Genomic DNA, 21,151 nt, shown 5'->3' on the forward strand with positions numbered 1-21,151 from the left:
TGTATAGTTGCAGTTTATTTGCTTAGATAATTTTAATTTGATAAAAATCTTAGGTCGTTTGACTCAACACAGACATGAACTATTAACATCCCACATTCAACAGAGAGGCTTTAGTTGCAGCTACAACAGCTTCAACTTTTTTTTTTTAATTCACCAATTAGTGTTTATACAACAAACATTACAAACTGACAAAAGGCAAGAAGTGGAATTGATCTACAAAATAATTAACCAGGTAATAGAACGAGTAACAGCAATAAAAATAAAATAACCAAACAAGGAAGTATATATTAAAATGACAACAAAAACGAAATTGATTAATATATAAATTGGGATATACTTTTTTCTATAAGTCATAGCAGTTATTTTAAAATTTGAATACATTTTCTGTTGATTAACTTAGCATCACAGATATTTTGGGAAGAAGTGGAAAGGAGAGGGAGAAAAAGAAAGTAAACAAATAGAAAAATAAACTTTAACAGAAAGGATTTCCACAAGGTTTGGGACTGGGTGTTTGACCATTTCTGAGGTCAGACACTGATGTTGGATGACCCAGAATACACAGTCTCTGCTCCCATTACCCCAAATATTTTTTATATCAAGTTGAACTTTGAACTTTGTGCTGGTGACATTCATGATGAGGCACAGAAACCTCCGGAGTTAGATGTAGAAATATATAAAACCCAAAATAGAAGCTTATATTCCAATTTCAAACTTACCTGAAATGTTTAGTTGTTTTAAAAGCTTTTATTTATGCTTATAAGGTCAAATTTTGTTTATAGTTTTTAATATTTTTATGTCTGGTCTCTTTTTTTTGCAATTAAAACCGATCTCATCTTTATTAGTAGATAAAGTCCACGAATATATCTATCCGCTGTCCTTATCTGCTTCAATAGAGATGATTGGTAAAGACGAGTTGGTTGGGACGGTTCTGTTCTGACTGCTTGTTGTCAGTCTTTTCAAATCGTAGAAGAACAACACCTTTTAGCCATTGTGCTTATGGGGCTCAACACTGCCCCCTATCAGTGTGGCATAGCACAAGAGGCGCATTTATGGCGGCTTAGAAAAACTAAATGCGTCACAAACATTTAGTAAATATATCAAATAGACTGTGGAACGTCAGCATGTTTTATCTTTTATTATAACTCCTCACTAAAAGCTTTCAAATCTGAGTTTTTGAGAATTTTTTAATTTCCTATCTGACTAAAACTCCTTAAAATTTTTCCAAAAAGGAAAAAAAAAATCCCGTTAACACCTAAAAGACAAACCATGACATTTTTATTTGTCTTTAAAATACATATGAAACAATTACAATAAATAAGATCTCCAATGTTTTACAAAAGTTATCACAAACTGTACACATCATGACATTGGCAGCAGTTATTTCTTGCTTAATACAGATTGAACCGAATAGTTAAACAATTACAGCTCAAAGCTCTAGTCTCCTACATACAGAACGAGTTGATAAGTTAAGAGTTGGCTTCGCTGGGTTTCCCAGCTCCACTTATTTGTTCACGACTATTACAGGACATGTAGAAATGTCACTTGAATACAAGTCTGAGACTTTTAAAGTGTCACCAAAGGATAGAAATACATTTTGATGTCTTTGTTTTTCCATAAATTCACAACAACTTGCCAGGTTTCACTTCTTGGTATTTACAAACAGAGCTGCTGTCGAGAACAACCCTGCTTCCAAAACGCATTTAGGATCTGTGTGGGATGTAATTAGAAGCAGAATACTGTCTTAACACAAAAAGGGATTTTCTTTTTGTAATTTTGAAAATTGAAGTTTTGTTTAATCTACGGAGTCCCCTAACGGACCTGGAGAATTTTGTTTTCTTTTGCGTTCTCTCGCAATTATGTACTGATCAGTTCTTTAATTAAATACTGAAAGTTTTTCTTACGGTGGACACCGTACTTTCTGCTTTAATATAAGGTTTTCTTAAGGTTTTCCATGTATGTTAATAGATCATTTGTGAGATATCTGGAGTTTTATATCTTTCTCTTTAGGGTAGAAATGCATCACAAACTTATGACCAAAATGCAAAACCAAAACAGCCATTCTATATTTTTCCATCCCTGCTAAAATATAAGCAGAAACTTTTTAAATTGACATTTGTGACTGCATATAAAGTAGACCGGGGGTATTTGCTTATTGAGAGGAAACTTAAACATAAATAAAAAGCTAAAAAATGTCTTTCTGCTTTTGGTTCTGTTCAATATTTGCAGTTTTGGCATCAACTCAACTTAATCAAACTCATTGTTTTATGCATTTTACTTAAATAATTCGACAACATTTGCAATCAGGCAGTATTTTTGCAATATGCATACAGTTATATAGTGATAATAAATATATATATTCTAGTTTTCTAGCATAGAAACCATGATAATTCATCAAAGAACTGCAGTGGATCCCTATTGGTGATTCATTATCTGCAGAATTACTTATTTAGTGATTTTTCTAACGAGTATAAGTCCAAATTTTGTTGTGATGCAACTATAATAATTTAATGTTGACATCATCTGAACATCACAGCATTCTGCTTTTTATTTACACAGTCCCAACTTTTTATGAAACAGAGCTGTGTCCACATGATTCTGTGCATTGATATCTACACAACTGTAAACACAAAATTTAAGATTTTTAGAGTTAAACATTGCACTCTTTTCTCTTCAGTAGGTGCTTTTTTTATTTAAAGTGGCGACAGACATGCTACAAGTAAAAATAGGACTTTTTTCATACTGAGGATAAAGCAGAAGGAAAGCATTGTATACTGCATGTGCAATAAGATAACAGTGCATAGCCTTTCTCTAATTGCTAGGCTGAATATTTTATTACTAACATGAAGATTTCAGAAATGAATTTGATATTCGGTATATGAATTCATAGTGTTTCCCTGAATTTATGACAATGAAGAATATTTAATTAAAAAGGTTTTTGTTCAGTCTCCCAAGTAACGTTTTAATTTAATATTTGAGACAATCTGTTAATGTGGTATTGATTTATGTACAGTTGCAGATAAAAGTTTACGCCTTCTTACCACTCTAATAATTTTTAGATGTTTGATGATTTCTTTGAACCGTCTTTTTGTGACCATACAACAAACTGGGAAATTTCTGTCCTAAGAATTGCTATTTTGTTGAAACTTGTAGCAGAGTTTTTAAAACAGAGCAGCAATTCCCTCAAATCCCATCATAATCCCATAATTGATTGCAATAGGACAACATTTTATATTTTAAAGACACATCCTTGATGCAGAGGATGAGTTTGCAGCTGCTGTTTAAAGCTGTAATGTCAAAATGGACACTTTTATTTATCAAATTAATTAGGAACTAAGGCAATTTTAGAGTAAATAGGGGGTCCAACCTGGCAGGTGGAAAATGTATCTACTCCTTACAGCTCTATAATCATCCAGTTTGGAAAAAAAACAATTCAAATAGGTCAGTAAAAGCCCTAGACTAATGGAAACTTCTAACCTGAAGCTAAATCAATGGAGTCCTCAGCTTTACTATAAAGGAAGTACAAAGATTAAGTTTTATTTGTGTTACCTAAATACTTTTGTGTCAGTAAAAAAATAAATACTCAGCTTTTTTATTAGATTTTGCGGTTCAGTTTGGCTTTAAGAAACTAACAGCACAAAATAATTTTAGACAAACTTGTATTTCATTGATCTCTGTTGCTCTGGTAATTTGTTTGCTACTCGTTTCTGCAGCAGCTGTTTCTCTAAATGTGACGGATGAATTTTCTGAAATTTACTCAGCCCTTGCAGATGTTTAGCTACCTGCAGAAATCGGAGGGTGACTTGTTTATTCACTAAATGTTTCCATGGCTCTGAGTGGCGTAGCCCTTTAACTTTGTGCCATTTCAAATTAAAATAGCAAAGGCTAAAAGAGCTTAAATACTGAAAGGGATTAAATACCGTAGTTGCACATGAACTATCATGGACTCCTGGAAGAGAGGCTTGTTATTAATATTATTATTATTATTGATGTTATCTCTATAAATGGATGGTAAAAACTCTCCATAAACTGTCTGAATGCCTGTGAGTGTTGTGCATAGCCGTCTCCATGGTTCAATAAAAGACGTTGTTCAATTCCCAGAACAAATGATCAGATTTCCATCCCTGTTCCCTGCAGAACAGTAAATATCTCTGGTTTCCCACAGCAGCGATGCTTTGACTCTGCCTGGAATCGTCAGGGAGTCTGCAGAGGTTTGGGCGAAGGACACGAACCTTGACTCTCAAAGCTTGCAGCTCTTCCCTTCCACTGCAAGGCAAAATATAACAGAGCAAAGTTACTGAGGCATTGGGTTTGATTGTGGGAACTTATCTGGTATTTCTGTAGCTTTGAGGACGCACTGTGATCATAGGCAAATAAAGCCTCAGCCAAATAATATTAATAATGGAAAAATACCTGAAGATTTTTGTGTAGATTAAGTCCCCAAAACAACTTTAAATGACCTTCAGAAAGTCTGTCGATTATCTTTTAACAACACCGTAAAAAAAACTTACTTACAAAGCAAAATAGACGACACTATTTCTGATTTAGAAAAGTATTAAACTAAGAAAAGACCCAATTTTCTCTTGTTACAGCCACTTCAACTCATGAATAAAAAAACCAATGTCCTAAAACTGTTAACCAATCTCTGTTTAAATAGCTTAAATAATAAAGTATCCACAAAGGGAAAACACTTTATAAATACAATAAAGTATTTACAATACAATACATTTTATTTACAATAAATATGTGATTCAATGTTGCATAGATTCAAAACCATAATGAATGAATGTCATAACTTATTCAGGTATAATTTACTTCACATTTCGTATAAATTAGCTTTTGGTTGCATTATGATATATTTGAAAATTAGAGTTTACCAAGAAAGTTCTTTGTATTTTTCAGAAAAGTTTCTTGTAAGTTTTTGGATAGGTTCTTGTAAATTTAAGTAAAATTATTTCCAAGATTTTACTTTCAGCTCCACAGCAACTGCTCTTAAGTATCTTAAATAATTTTAGAAAGTAGTAGCAAGAATAAGGTGCATGTTTTGTAAATTATATAAAAGTGTCTAATAAGTCCCGAGAAAATATCCTCTATATTTTCAAAGGGAACATTCCCATAATTTACGTGGAAGTAATGGATAATTTCTGATGAAGTTAATGAAAACGTACGGAGACATTTATTAAGATTTGCTATGATATTGTGCAGCCCTGAAGGACCGTGTTATCTCCTTTAAAGAAGCCAGTAAACGACATAAAGATTATCATTAAGATCTGTAAAAATATGTATATTTTCAGCAGTTACTTTTGAGCTGAGGGAAAAGGTTTTATATGTGAGTTTAGGAAAAGTGACCCGTAGGTTCAGAACTAACCTCTGAGTTTAGAAAAGCATTGCTGTATTATTTAGTGCTTTTAAGCTACAAACAACCTAAAATAAAAGCACAACTTGAATCAAACCAAAAACTTAACAACACAAATTGTAAAATGTTGATCCTGTTGCGACTTTCTGAAACATCTCTTAGGAAACATCTCTTAGGATGGCTGCACAGTGGCGCAGTTGGTAGCACTGTTGCCTTGCAGCAAGAAGGTCCTGGGTTCGATTCCCGGCCGGGGTCTTTCTGCATGGAGTTTGCATGTTCTCCCTGTGCATGCGTGGGTTCTCTCCGGGTACTCCGGCTTCCTCCCACAGTCCAAAAACATGACTGTCAGGTCAATTGGTTTCTCTAAATTCTCCCTAGGTGTGAGTGTGTGTGTGCATGGTTGTTTGTCCTGTATGTCTCTGTGTTGCCCTGCGACAGACTGGCGACCTGTCCAGGGTGTACCCCGCCTCTCGCCCGGAACGTAGCTGGAGATGGGCACCAGCAACCCTCCCGACCCCATTAGGGACAAGGGTGAACAGAAAATGGATGGATGGATGGATCTCTTAGGATCAAAAAACAATTTGTTTGGTCAGTTAAATAATGTTTGGTGTTTTTTTTTGCCTTTGATCACAGTTTTTTTTTTTTAAACTAAAGTGTAAAACAGTTTTGCTACTGAAAATATGCAATCACCTGTATTTTCCTATTCATCAGGTGGAGAGTAGGTGTGACAAAAGAAGAACAAGAAATTAATTACACTAACGTCAGTGAAGCAGCTCTTTTATAGAAGAAAACTTTTTGTTTTCATTTGGTTAAAGATGCAAAAGTAAAATGAGAAAAACTTTAAAGAAATCTTGTTTTCAGCATCTGCATCTTTTGCTTACAGGTAATTTTTTTGTTTTTGTGAGGTTTTACACCAAAAACGACATTATTTTTCAGAGTAGCTTTAAATGTCTCCATGCATCAACAAGCAGCTGCTGATTACTCACCAGCTGTGCTTCTGGTATTTCAAACTTCCATTAAAATAATAAAAAAGCTGGCAGTAAATTTTAGCATTAAATGTTCGGTTGTTCTTCAATTAATGTTTTGGTCTGAAAAGACAAAATCAATCAACTTTTAACAATTTTAATTTTAAATCCGTTCAACTCAGAGTTTGAGAAAATTCTGCTAAATGTTGCATTCAAGAACCTTTGTGAATCTCTGTATGTCGGAGCTCCTTTCACTCAGGAATAAAAAAAAGCTGAATTAAAAGAGGGGATGTTTGTGTACCTCTCCCAGAGCGTGCCAGTGTGTGATGGGCTTTCGTGGGTAAGCCAACATTTCGTTCCAGTGATCCCGTCCAAGGCCCACAGCATCTGGGCCGGCTCGGCACACACCAATCACCTCATTGTGTCCAACCCTGTTATGATTACATTAACATGCACCTCAATTCATAAAGCAATGATTTTCCTAGGCCTAAATGGAAAAATAAATAGTTTAGAAATTCTTTTGGCAAAGAGCAGTTGTGATTTTTTAAATTTAAAACTGAATATGGACGTAAGTAGAGCTGAACTAGTCATATGATCAGAGAGCAGAATAGGTGAATTTGCTCTGTTGGTGATCAACAGGTTAAATAAATCATCATTTTAATTTTATATCCTATTATAAGATATAAAAGAGGAAGAGCAGGCACCAATATATGAAGGCTATGAATCATTGCTACTTTTACACACTGAATGCCACTAAAATCCTTTTTTGTTTGCTCATATGTGACCCATATCTATATTTTTCATGGCAAGTTGAACGGCTCATTTCACACTTCAAGAAAATCAGATATGTGCCACTTCCATGTGTGGTGGGTATGTATCCAAGCATCAGCAGCCAGAAAGGCCATGTCGCATTTTATCCGACTTCTGTGTCATTAATGTGAGACATCAAATCAAATTTTATTAGAATAGCACATTTCAGCAGCAAGGCATTTCCAAGTGCTTTAAATCTTAAAAACACAAAAATACAAAGTCAAAGTTGATTCGACAACAGCGGATGTTTAATGTACTGTGGTGCTAAGCTGTGCAGTGATTTATAGACTCTCAGCAGTATTTTAAAATCTATTCTCTGAGCTACAGTGAGCCAGTGTAGGGATTTTAGAACTGAGATAAAGAGCTCCATTTTCCTGGTTTTAGTCAGAACGCCAGCAGCAGCGTTTTGGATCAGCTGCATGTGTCATAATTGTCTGTCATCACAATCCTACCACTAATTGTTCTGACTACACATTCAAACAGACTTCTCTACAAAAACTACAGTCAATGCTCCACAAAACCCACTGATATTTAGTTTTGGTCTCTTTTTTTCTTGACTTCCTTGATCTTGTGACAGTACTGCAACAACTTTAAAACTGATCTACAAATGGCGGCATCTATTATTCCTTCACTAAACTGTGCACAGTTTACGTTCCTCTTCTGCACATGCAGGAAGAAGTCTGATTTAATTAGTAATATCAATAACAATGCAAAAAAAAAACCATAAATAATACATTTAAGACCTTTTAATGCATACCTGGAGCTGCTTTTGTTGATTCATGAAGTTGGTCCATTTTCTCCTTAAATATGCTACATTCATCCTGATCACTTTAAGTGAAACTGGTTGATTTCTTTATACAATCAGAAGTTTTGGTAACCTAAAAATGGCTCGAGTTATAGTGAGTCTTCAACTTACCGATCGTAATCCATCACCATGATGGAGAGACTGACTTGCTCCACGTTCTCTGGGGGAATGTCGAAGATGATGGCCTCGTTGTAAACAGGATTGAGTGTGCTTTTCTTGGTTGTCGTTTTCCTCTTCTTCAGTCTCCGTCCGTTACACACCAGGTAAACCTTCACATACGGATCTGCCTTAGACAAATGTAGTGTTTTTAATGTGCTGAATTTGACTGGAGCAAGAAAAACCAAAAAGGGAACAGCTATGAAAATATATTCTCTCTCAGGAAGTTGAAACAATAATTTTATCTCGTGTCTCCTCCACTTTTTCCGCAATAGGCTGTCGCGTTTCAGTTAATTCGAGCCTCTGTTTGCTTTTATGTGAGCTTTATCTGCTTTCGGGTTACCTGAAGAGCCTGTGATGTCCATGGCTTTGAGGTTTCTGCATTTGATGACTGTTAGGGTCATTCTCCCCGCTGTGGGTAGGTAGCACAACGAGTACATGATCTCGCCCAAGTCGATACTCTCCTGGAGCGACGGAAAGGAGAGAACATAAAGAATTTAGGCTGCTTTGAATGAGCAGACCTCATTCTGTGAATTAAAAAGCCGGTAACTTTTAAAGCAATGCAGAACCTTTAGCTGCATTCACACCCAAAGTGACCCAATTCCGATTTTTATTTTTGCTTCAATGCGACCTGTATCTGACATTTTCATGACAGTCTGAACAACCCAGGTCGGATTTTGTTTTAATCCGACCCAGGCTAATTGGATATCTAATAAATATCCAAAGTGACCAGAATCTGAACGGCCAGGTTGCGTTCATTGATCGTCATTGATCCTCGACAAACTTCACTATTAAGCGTCATGATACACGCAAGTGGGAAGGAAAACGACAACCATGGCGGACCATAATGAGGATTAAGTTGATGTGCTGGTTCTGGTCGGACAACAACTTAAAAATCATAAGAGAAGCTCCATCGTTAGCATCCATGTTTACTTCTGCAAACACTGAGCATTTCTTTTTCTTATGGCGGTTGGCAAAACACCGAGCACACTCTTCATCTGTGACGTTATTGCGCCCTCTACTGTGCATGCAGGGCACTTTTAGGTCTTTTGCAGTTCACACTGGAGATCAAATACAAGTCGCATATATTTGGAAGTGCCAAAAAAAATCTGATTTGACAAAAATCGGAATTGTGTCACTTCAGGCTGCAGTGTGAACGTAGCCTATGATAACTGTTACTTCATTTCTTTGGGTTAAATTAATTTTGCCTTTTGCAGACACATTCCAGGGTTTCCCCCAGTGTGTTATAAGCCTGGTGGGCTACCAGGCTTTACTCGCGCCCACACCAGGCTGAGCATTGTTTATTTATTTAAGTCTTTTTAAAATGATAGCATTTTTAAGACTTTTTAGTTGGTGTTCAGGTATTAATCTTCCAAACTTTCAATAACACATAATTACCAAGTGATATTTTCAAATTTCCTGTCAACTTTAAACATTTTTTAACTCAAAAACACAACGGACTGCTTTATGAATGACTGCCCTGGCACTGGGCTTAGAAAGTTTTCTGGGGGAAATTTTGCATTTATAGCCATCAGACCAGGAATTATTGTGAAGTTAAACAACCAAGTTTGCCTTTTTGTCCAGCAATGAGGTTTTAAAATATTTTTCGGTCAATATCTTCATTATAACTAATCTTGTGCAGTTGCACCTTGACAGTGTGACATGTTGACTACTAAATTATATCATCATTTGGATGCTGATACTTAAAATTTGTGTTTCAACAAACAAAAGAAGTACTCTTTAAGAAGGCAAATACTTTCCCACAGCATTCCAAATTATAATAAAACCATAAAACCAAGCTGGGATTTCTAGTCCCATTACAAGCCTCTATCAGTTTCAGAGTTTACAACTTTCTCTGTTCCCAGACAACAAGACAGTCTACAGCTTGAAACAACATTCTGCAGAAGAGTTAAACCCCTGATACAATCTAGTTTTGTTTTTTATTGTTAGTATTGAGTATAAAAAAGGTGAAATAAGAAATCTGGGGAATGGCTGCTTCAGCCTCAATGTTTGGCTCGGGGTTTAGATAAGAAAGTGTCTAAAGCAGTTGGGTAACGGTTTTCTTATCAGAAGCTATGAGATGCCAAAGCATCTGCAAGGTGTAGCAGTTTTCTCACATTATGTCTGAAACTTTTATAACATGCAATCTGAATCCTATTTTGTCTGAAACAAGGTAAACCAAGTGTTATAACAAAACAAGAGAAGCAGCATTCGAAGAAAACGTTTCATTTTGTAAATTGAGGAATTTTAAGAATATAGGTCTATTTTGACGCTAATTGGTTGAAATGTTGAATTTAGTGTATATTTTCTGTATGTAACAACGCTTCTTGGCAATAAATTGTGTACATTGGAAAGCCTTTTTGTTTTCCTTCAGAAGTAATAAAACATTTCTAAGTAAAAGGTGAGTTAAAAATGCAGGTTTCACCTGCAAAAAACTTACTTGATCTTAACATGATATCAAGATGAGATTCTTTACCATATCGCCTCTTTTTGAGAATTCTTGCAGGATATTGTAAGAAAATTGCAACAATATCTCAAGGTCAAAGGTTAGATCTTGGATTCAAGAGAGTTATGATCTTAACCACATTTTAGGATAATCTTGGGCCTAATTTTCATGCCAGAATGACCAACAAAATCAGTTGGACTTGCAAATTTTCCACATACTCAACAATGCATTTACCTTACATTGAATTTAATCTCCATTCAAATGGAAATAAACAAACGTTCCACAAGCTCATACACTTTTAAAGAAGGTATTGCAAACATCTTAATCTTAATGTTTGTTTTTAAAGTACTAGAAACTTTCCTCTGGTGTTTTATCACTCAGGATAGAGACACAAACCAGTTTTAGCAGCCAACTAGTAATCAGGATCACTTCTGTGCCAACATTTTCTGTAACTTCAGGGAGCAAACAGCAGAAATCTTCATAAATATGTAGCAGCAAACACCATAAAAGGTTTTTATAGCTGTTTACTTCTTCAGAAAGTCTCTGATCTGTTTGTTCATTAGGTTCATTCTGTGTGAAACTAAATCTTAGGTTCTCAGTTGCTTCAAAATTAGTGTGCATTATGTACACAAACCCAGCATTTATCGCAGGAAATGTTTTCATTATTAAAGAAGTGCAAAGTGGGATAAATGTTGGTGTTAAAGAGATACTTTGTCTATCGGGAGTAGTTTATAGCTGTGAAGTCTGCTTAAGCAGCCAGGATTTTCAGTTTATTTTGTTGCTATAAATCTACTGTATCTGCTGCTGGATATTTTTACTCGCTGGTTATATTTATGTGTGCAGAATACCCAGCAGTTTCTAGAAAATGTGTGTGGGTGTCTGGCTGATTAAATGCATTTCCCAAAGCGTTTGAATTATGTAATGCGTTCCACCTGCTTCTTATGTCAAGCGCTGCTGAGGATTTCAGGCTCTCAAAAGTCAATTGGTGCGATGTTTACTGATGAGAGCTTTCTAAAAACGGCATAAATGCCCTATTAACTGAATATTTATCCTCAATGGCTGCAGTGATACTCGTAGTAGCAGTAATCAGAGGATTTGGTGAGACCTTATTTTAAGCTGCTACTCACTGTGGTTGCTGCGTGGATATCCTTCCATACTACTGCCTCCCTTGACAGATCAGACAGTTCAAAAAGGTTGTCCACCACGACCTCGCCAATCATGTCGTGGCTTGTGAAACGGTCAAAGTCGTAGACGCTGAAGTGCAGCTTGCGGTTGCAAAGCTCGTCGTACGCCACGGGGAAACGGAAGGTCTCATCGAACATGGGGTTCAGAGTCTTGCGGTGAACTCGCGTCTGGAACTTCTTCTTCCTCTCTGGCAGCAGGTAGATCTTCACATACGGGTCGGAGGTGCCTGTGAAGTCTTTGGCCGGCAGGTCCAAGGCCTTGAGGATCCTCACCACTAAGGCCTGCTCCTCGTAGTCGTAAAGCAGCGAGAAACTGAGCTTCCCGCAGATTTCCACGTGACCTTTGGCCTCATCCTCAGAGTCCACAGACTTCTGCTTGTACAGTTCTGGTTTTATTCTTCCGATGCTCAGTGTAGACGACTGGCGGAGAGGCACTTTGTCCATGCTGAAGTCTACGCTGCTGACATTCATTTGGCGAGGGAGGTGGCGGCGGAATGAATTGTGCCTGTGGAAACAGAGAACATTTTAACATTTGATATGACAGCTCATGTTTTTTTGAAGCATTTATGAGTGATTAGTATCTCACCTGCAGACACCAACAGAGGATTTCTAATGGTGTTTTTCAAGGGAACATCTATTCAAACTTAATATTTGTCTTTAAACCTAAAAAACTTTGGGATGTCACGTGTAATTAGGAGCACTGAACATCTCCTGCTTTTGATCAAGAAATTACAGTAATGAAATTTCATCCCTTAATGGTCATTTTATTACTTAATTTGAAAAAAAACCCATCAGAATAAGTTAAACAATATTGAGATGTCAAGGAAAAGCAATATATCCAGTCGCTGTGAACTGAAATGCATCGATCCGACATTAATATCTGTATCAGTGCCGATATTTAGAAAAATTCTACATCTGGTATCGGTGATAATGTGCCTGATCCATAATGGCAGATCTGTTCAGTCCAATTCTATGCTTTGAGTGCTTTATTTATTATTTTACATTATATTTAGAATGCCTGATTGTTTTTTTCTGAACCACTTCGAAAGAATGTGTGTTGCAGTGCATTTTTACATGTTTGACCAAGGTAGTCATTGTCAGTTTCAGTTTCTTTATTATTTATTTTACTTTGGCTGTTATACTCTGAACAAATTAAAGTTGTTTTTCCAAGGTTGCTCAAGGAGCTGTTGGTGTATTTAAATGAGCTGTACTGGTGCAGAGTTATCAAATAAGTTACTAAACAAATTTTTAATTCAGTCTATGTTTTAAAAAACAAAAGTTTTAAGTTAATTCTTCACTGTTTTCTGCATCGGGTCAGTATCAATCGACACCAGTAGAAGTGAAAAACGTGAACTGCACACAACTGATGCCAGTGCAAACATTATTCAGAAGTGGTTTTGGTTCATTTCACCTACATAAGATGTTTTTAAAATGCAGGAATAAATGGCAAGAAAGAAAAGAACACAAGAGCAGCTTTGGTGGTCCTCTATTAAACTTTATAGATCGGGTCATGTCTTATGTTTTGAGATCTTTTTAGCGTTTTAGCAACAAAAATGTGTTCAATCACTTTCATGATTGAACAAGGAAGCCAATTACACCTTCAGGTAAGGAAATAGTGGATTGGATGGCTTTTTCCCCCTTATATCGTCATTTAAATAAAGTACTTTCATGCAGTTTGAAGCAAAAAGACTTTCACTGAAAACTGTTTGTTCAAATTGTTGGAAAAAATATCTATTCAATTTTAAGAAGCAAACTTGATTTTTATAGATTTTTTTTTTTTTGCTGTTGTACGGAAAAAACCAATTGCATCCTGTGCATTCACATTAGGGCCATTTACCAATTACCTTCCTTGTTCAGATTTTGGTGAGACATCAGACAAAACTCTGAGTCTCCAATCTTGTCACCTAGCAACTGGCCCTTCTGCTTTCCGACAGTAAGACAATCACAGCAGTGGCACAAATTATACTGCATGGGAAGCACAGCGGAAGATTAAATGCAACACTAAAGCATAGTAAACAACACAGGGAGGCTGTGCAGCTTATATGAGGCTAAAGAGAAAATTATCACCATACATTTTACTTACTTTGCACCTAAATATTTGTCACAATTCTTTTGACCTCTGGTTGCAATTGCACTTCAGCATAAAACTCTTAAAACTGCCACTTTTGTGGATAGTTAACAAATTACCAATCTGCAGCTGTAGAAACCAGTCTGTGCTCCCAATGTGCAAATAAAGACAATACTCTGAGACATATTTTATTGGCCTTTAGAAAGTCTAGAGGGAAAACTCTGCTTATCCTGTCAAGGTCATGGAAACAATTTTGTGCAAATAACCATTGGAAGCATCGTGCTAGAGTGGTTGGTGTGTTCTCATTGCGATCTCAGAGAAGTCAGACTACCAGATTAGCAGGATCGTGGGATTGTGCAGTGAATAAAATCTATCGTTGCAAAAGTAATTTCAAAGTGTTGAACTGGGACTTAAACGGATCCAAGATTAGCTGAACATGTTGGCCTAAATATGTTGTAATTTTCCTATTAGCTAAAAAATTGCTGTTTGTGATGCGCCAAAACTCACTATTACTTCAAAAAGTAATATGTTATATTAATATAACTTATATACTGTATATAAAAAGTTATATTTTTCACCCATGGAGGTCGCCATTTTTTCACTGATGGGTTGATGAACTGGAATCTACAGAGTAAACACAGGAAGCCTAACTTTACCTGAGTTATTGTTTATATTGCATTTGACTGGGGTATTTTTAGATAATGCCACACTGTCACTGTTGGCGGTAATTAAAAAAACAAACAAAAAGAAAACTGCGAGGTGAATCTGGATTGCTTTCCACACGAAAGATTGGTGCACCTCCAGTTGAAACATGAAAATAAAAAATAAAACACATTCCCCCATCTAAAAATACATCTCAGTGTGATCTGTTTACTCATTTAACATCTCTCAAACGTATTTAATCAATACTAGATTCAAACCATGTTTCATTAAAATCTGACTTGCTGGAAGCCAAACCTCAGTTAAAACATGAGCAGCTGCTATTTTTTCCAACAAATCAATAGCTCCTAATAAACAACAAAAGAAATAAAAGCAAAACGTCAAGACTGTTTTCATGCTCTCTGTGGTGTCATAACATCCCCAAGCTGAGCGATCGGGGGCATTTCTTAGAGAGTGGCATGGCTGTCAGAAAAGTGGGAGGAAGGCCTGTGAAAGTGGGCGTCGTAATCTCCGGCTCGGCCTCTCCGCTTGACCGGCGGCTGTGTGATTCACGAAGACCTTGGCAGCAAAATAATTGAATTAATGAGCTTAATGACAAGCAAAAGCAAGTGTCGATAGCGGCTCCCTGTGAGAAGCCGATCACAGCTGGCCGCTGTGTGTCACCAGGAACCTGCCCTTCCACCCTGACAGCTCCGGCCCTGCAGCTCTGCTAATTATGGACGTTCTGGTTTAAACACAGAGCTGGGGAACAAAGAGAAGCGAGAGCTGATTGTTTAATGACTGGGGTTTCTTCCCGATGTTGCCATAGCAGCTCGACTCTCACGCACAAGTGATTATAGGGTTCGAACTGGATGTTGGATTTGCTATAGAGCATCACTTTCTCTGTATTGTTTCAGTTTGCTAAGCCTGCCCAAGGTCACCAGGCAGTCAGCGATGATTTGCACGATGCGTGGCAAACTACCTCGAGGACTCTGTCATGAATCGCGCTCGGCACCGACGGAGCAGTTTTTAATACGTCTTGGGGAGGATGATGCAAACCAAAGCAGACAGAGGCTGGTATGAGATTCGTACAAAAACAGATAACAGGACCTCCTTTCTTCTAAATTACACCTACAATTAGTCATTCTAACACAACAAACAAACCTGCAGAAATTTACAACATAAATCAATAACAATTTAAAATGTAAAAAGGGGTTTAGTTTCATGAGCTGCCTGACTTGTTCTGTATTGAAAATCTCTGGTGAAATTAGAAAAAAGCTCAATGCAGCACTCAAACCCAAGAATACTAGAAAACATGAAATCTTTGTCTACTATTTCAAAGGAAAGCTGCTAGAAGTTGGTTGTCTGGTCATGAATTATGTTTGTTTTGCTAAGTAAAGAAACATGCTTGCCAGGAAGCTGTATTCATTTGGAGTTGGTTGGCTTTGACGTATGCAGTTGTCTTCCTGTTTCAAGGATTTTCAAGAATTTAAGTTTTGAGACAGCAGAAGTTTAGTTCAGTTTTAGTTTTGACTGAACTGTTGTGTTTTTTGTTTATTGCTAACACTTGACGAATTTGGGATTTCTTCACAAAATCTACTTTGAATTATAACTGCATGGCATATTATTGATATGCAAACTGTGATATGCTTTTATTTTGTTTAACTTTTGTACTCTAAAACTCTAAAACTAAGCTTGTAATTTTTTAACATGTATTTGACCTGGTAACACTGATCTATATCTATATCTAAGGTATACTGGGGAAAACAACTGTTGCATGTAGTTGAAAGCTGCCACATTTTTACCAGAGTGAACTGTTTCTCAGTAGGGGTGCATCGATTTATCGGTGCCAATTTCCTAAATTTCAGAGATCAGTGAAAGGCCGATTTTTACATGTGAAGCCGATCTTGTCCACCGATGTTATCAACCTCAGAAAAAGTCTAAAAGTCAACCTCTGTGATTTTCTTTTCTCCTGTGACAAACTGGCCGACCAGGTCATGTCTGCACATTTACGGTTAACAAAAGTCACCCCACGGTTGCCAATTCAGCAACTTTCTTGATATATTGAGAAACATTTCAGACAAAAAATATGGTATCGGCCAAAATCGGAGTCAGCAAGTTTGGTTTTTTAAAAGATCGGTAATCTGCGATTGGCCAGAAAACTGAAATTGGTGCACCCCGATTTCTATGTTTCATAAAGCATAAGTTCTGTTTTCCTGATTTGTTGCAGAACATTACTAAACAAAGAGCATGCAAGATGAAATGTGTGGCAGAAAATTAAAATGCCTGAACTTACTATCCACATTTGCACCATGGTGGTGACAGCTACACCAAAGCATCCTCACAGCATGGACCTACAGTAAACTCAACTGAGAATCTTAAAGATTGATATTCAGATTTTCTCAATCCAACTTGATGGAGTTGTTCACGTTTGGTGAAAAGGATTAAAAACAACTTTGAGCATCTAGATGCACAAATTTCATGACGACAAGCCACTAAAGACTTGTAGCTTCAGCTGCACTGAAATATGAAGGAAATATCATGATGATCTGTTGTACAAAAATTCCAGAAAGTCACTTAAAGTTTGTAGTTACAATCTAGAATAACGTGAAAAAATTATTTTCCAAGGTGCTGTATATATGAGAAAACTTGCTTCCTTTTAGTTTAGTCACAGCAGCAGGTGGGGGAGGGGCAGTGCTGCATTATTAAAACTTCACTCTTGCCCTTTCATTGACGTTTCATTAAATTAATTTTAAACCACAGGAGTGATATGGTAGAAAATTGAGTAGTTTTCCCACCTTGGCGCATATGTGAGTAACATGGTGGTGTTTGGAGGATGCAGGGCTGCGTTTGGTACCTGGAGGAGGACGTTGGCTCAGTCGTCTGCCTCTGGATCTTCGTTGGCTGTTTGCTGATCTTCTCCCTTAGGGCTGTTTGCACCTCTGCAGGGATGTCTGGCGACGTCTGACTGATCTTCATGGCTCCTTCAAGGTACTTCACGTTGCTCCGTCCGTTCACTTTCACCTCCGGCGGGTGTTTCTTCTCCACCTCCGCCACTTTGCACTCGATGACCGGAGTGGAACTGGGAGGAGGCGCCTCGGGGAAACCCACGTGGAGGCCATTTTCGGCGTGGGCCGACAGAGTCTTGCTCCTCCAAATGGGCCAGCACAGCTTCCAAAAGACAAAGAGAGAGACTACCAGCAAGGCGAGGCCACAGAAACCCACGACCACAGCAAGGAGACTGATAGAGATGTCTGCATTTATTAAACCACAGAAGAAGACGGGTGACACAGGAAAGATATGACAGACAAACGTGCGAGGGAGAAAGAGAAAACAGGAGAGAAAGATGTAAGAAACAGCTGGCAGCATCTGCATCTGTTTGATAAACAGCTTTGAGTGTCTAAAGTGTCACAATGTCAAAAATACTCACAATAATCTGAAAATTTAATCTGATGGCTAGCTTTTAGAGAAATTAGAAGATTAAATTAAAAAAATAAAGATTCATTAAACAGTGATTATATTTTTACCTAATTGTTGGTTTTGCAGATCACAATACCAGCTTTGAATCTTAAATGTCAAAATATTCTGGTATCATCATGTTACAAAGAGCACATTTTGTCCAACAGATCATCAAGAACATAAGGAGGGTGCACTGAAAAAAATAACTCTTTGGATGAACATTAAAAAATCATGGAAAGGATTTCCACCTGATTACTTTGCTTTATTTCAGCACCATGTAATTCTGTTACTCCTATTTAAAGCAAATGTGTTGGTCAACTTAATTTATTATGGTTATTCCTATTTAAAGCAAAAAACGACTGTCTCGCGTGGTGTGTGATTTCCCGTGACTTCCCGTGATCTCGTGTGAACTCGCGTGATATCCCGTGATCTCGTGTGAACTCGCGTGATATCCCGTGATCTCGTGTGAACTCGCGCGATATCCCGTGATCTCGCTCGTCATCTTCAGCACAAGATCAGTCTGACTGTAATGAATCATGTTATCTCAACATGATTACATTTCATAAACGTTAAGTTGTTGAATTTCCTGTTTATCCAACATGATTGTATCACGTTTTTGTTTGAAACATGAAATTATTTAGTTAAAAGTACATGATATTCTTTTGTTAATGTGAAAACCCGCTAAGTTCATTTTTTTCAGTGTATGCCACAAATTGAAAGTGCTGCTTTCAAGCACATTCGTAGAAATTTAGTGGAAGGAAAAATGTAGTTAACAATAAGATGCTCAAACAACAGGAACACCAACAGTATTGAGAATATTGTGAAGCCAAACCCACTAAAGAGTTTAGCATATACTGTATGTATCCACTTAAAGAATTAATGATTTTTTTTATTGATCTTTAATCACTTTTAGTTAAACTCATATCAATGTGTTGAGTTACTTTCTAAAACAGTTTGGAAAGCTGGCTTTTAAATAATACTTTAGTTTTTAACATAAGCAAGCTGTTCGTTGGAAGAGGAAGATATTGGAAAATATTCTTGTAATTATGTCCATTTATGGTCTGTAATAGGCATTGAATCAACTGACCCAACTTATATATCTCATTCTGATCTGCTCTAAAGATGTTCACTTGTGCATCAGAACAAAGTCTCAGTAAATGCTGAATTTTTTTGGACAGTTTGAAGCATTTCTATTAATTTTCTATAAGACAGCAAATCAAATGCCAACATATTTGATCTATATAAGGTATATAATTATTCAAATATTTTCCCTTTTGGGGAATATTCTCATCTACTGAGTTGTGTACTGTTGACTCCATTCCCTATAAGCTGCAGCTCCAGACCATAAAATACCTAAATACAGAAAAAACGTTATATAGTTTAATGTTATTAGAGCTCTAAATTAATATTTTGTCTTTGCATTTGTATTTACATGAAATATTTAAACTAGTGGCACTTTTTGACCTCCACATTTTTCTCTCCGTCCACATCATATCCCAAAATAATAATATGAAAGACTGACAAGGGAAATAAAGTAAAGAGAACGAGAGGAATATTGCAGCTGTTTCTGATGCACCTGTTGCAAACTATTCAGTGTGGCGTAACAGGTAGGCGCAGTTCCAGAACATGATGAACTAAAGACAAAGTGCTTTTCTTCCGTGTTTCTGCTGAGCTCTCTTTCTTTACTCCAAAATGGCAAAAAAAATATATGAAAGGAAAAAACTTCGTTTTGATTTTTTTTTTACAATTTACCTGCGTGTCCTTTACCTTGTATGCTGCTCTCCAAGGGAAAAATGTCCGCGCATTTCTCTCGGTCCACGTGTCCCGCAAGGCAAAGTTCAGTAACGATCTGCAGAGCCCTCTGGCACAGGGTGATGCTGTCATCCGCTCGGACACTCATGTCTCTCCTGTTAAGCCATTGCACTCCAGAGGAGCCGGGAGGGCGGCGGTTCATTTGGGCACCTTTCTACGCGCCGCAGACAGCAGGGAGGCGCGCTGCGTCCTGATCCATAACCAGAGGAGCGACTGTCCGCGTCGCGTTCCCGCGATTAGAGTAGCAGTCAGCGGGGTGACGGGAGTCCAACCCATCCGCTGCACCCAATAGCAGTGCGCCTCGGTTTGGTTGTGAATCCCGTTGGCTGCTGGTTGTAACGAGATTACTTTTTCTGGTAATGACTGGAGTTCTCCCTATGAGCGACAGACGACCTGTGCGTGTCCCCGTCTGCCGTCCAACACATGCTGGATTATAAACTCCAGTCTGCAGCCTGTTTATCTCTGGATGGACACCAGAAGGTTTAGTATTTGTGAAAAAAAATCCAAATTATTCTAATAATATGACATAATGTTCAGGACATGTCAGCTTTTAGCAGGTATAAAACAGTTTGCCACATAAATCACCTGAAGAAGGAAATGAATAAACTCTACTTGACCTCTTTGTATTATTCATGCACATATGCTGCCTGTCAAAACCAAACATTTAGGCGTTAGATCAACTCAAAATAGTGCAGAATTATGAAGAGAAAGAAAAATCTTCCAAATTAATTGTTTCCGACATCCAGAAACCAACATTTCTGCCAACTCATCTTTGCAAAATATCTCGATCTCAGTCAGATTTAATGAAAATTTTATTTTTCTATCTTGGTCACAGATCCTGACCTGTGTTTTGGCCTGAACTTTGGCTGAACCGTTCAAAAACATGCAGAGATCTGTGTGTTTAGGGTTGTTTTCCTGCTGGAAAGAGAACATTTGTTCCAGGCTCACGTCTTTTACAGCCTCATAGGTTTTCTTCCAGTTTTGTGAAACAAACTTTTTATCGACAATGAAAAGCTTCCCTGTCTGTGTTAAAAACAGTCGGTTAAATCACGTTTTTGGCTGATTTTACCGAAAACACAACTTTCTTTGGATGAGATTTAAAAGATTTTTATTTATAAACCTGAACATTAAACTTTATTTAATTAAAATCATTTATAATTTTAAGTAAAACAGTGTTTTGTAATTTACTCAGCAGTTGATTACAGGTTGAAGAACCACTAATAATCATGTAAAAAAGGTGCAATCTTGTAACAATTTGTAATCGGTGCCATTTAAGCAGCTCCTACTTCAGTACATTAAAACCAATTATTTGATTATATCTAGAAAATGATTCAAAATGCATTCCTATAACCTAGTAATTTTTTTACATCATATAATGATGAAAATCTTAATAGAATTTGATCAATTTAGTCCAAACTTAATATATAAAGGTTAAAATACAATAAGATCACAAC

The 21,151-nt window shown here is 37.0% G+C and overlaps 1 protein-coding gene across 3 annotated transcripts; it reads right to left on the reverse strand.

The window, feature by feature from the left end:
- Positions 1-1,249: 1,249 nt before the first annotated feature.
- Positions 1,250-20,014, reverse strand: syt10 (synaptotagmin 10). Of its 3 annotated transcripts, XM_023350624.1 has the most exons (8): positions 19,638-20,014; positions 17,284-17,680; positions 11,663-12,224; positions 8,433-8,553; positions 8,045-8,216; positions 6,620-6,749; positions 6,044-6,053; positions 1,250-4,263 (listed from the first exon to the last, which is right to left on the reverse strand). In XM_023350624.1, the coding sequence occupies exons 1-8, from the start codon at positions 19,837-19,839 to the stop codon at positions 4,238-4,240; spliced, it is 1,620 nt and encodes a 539-aa protein (XP_023206392.1). In that variant the 5' UTR covers positions 19,840-20,014; the 3' UTR covers positions 1,250-4,237. The 3 variants fall into 3 exon arrangements, with proteins under 3 accessions (XP_023206392.1, XP_005800017.2, XP_023206391.1); XM_005799960.3 differs by lacking the exon at positions 6,044-6,053 and having other exon boundaries at positions 19,638-20,012; XM_023350623.1 differs by lacking the exon at positions 6,044-6,053 and having other exon boundaries at positions 19,653-20,011.
- Positions 20,015-21,151: the final 1,137 nt, after the last annotated feature.

The sequence above is a fragment of the Xiphophorus maculatus genome, chromosome 17 (assembly GCF_002775205.1).
Source record: "Xiphophorus maculatus strain JP 163 A chromosome 17, X_maculatus-5.0-male, whole genome shotgun sequence".
Lineage (NCBI taxonomy): Eukaryota > Metazoa > Chordata > Actinopteri > Cyprinodontiformes > Poeciliidae > Xiphophorus > Xiphophorus maculatus.

Excerpts from the sequence above, each read along its gene's own strand:
- syt10 (XM_005799960.3), bottom strand. The coding sequence starts at position 19,839 with ATGAACCGCCGCCCTCCCGGCTCCTCTGGAGTGCAATGGCTTAACAGG. Across the intron at positions 12,225-17,283 it reads GAGCCAACGTCCTCCTCCAG|GCACAATTCATTCCGCCGCC; the intron begins GTACCAAACGCA and ends CTGTTTCCACAG. Across the intron at positions 6,750-8,044 it reads ATGGTGATGGATTACGATCG|GGTTGGACACAATGAGGTGA; the intron begins GTAAGTTGAAGA and ends TAATCATAACAG.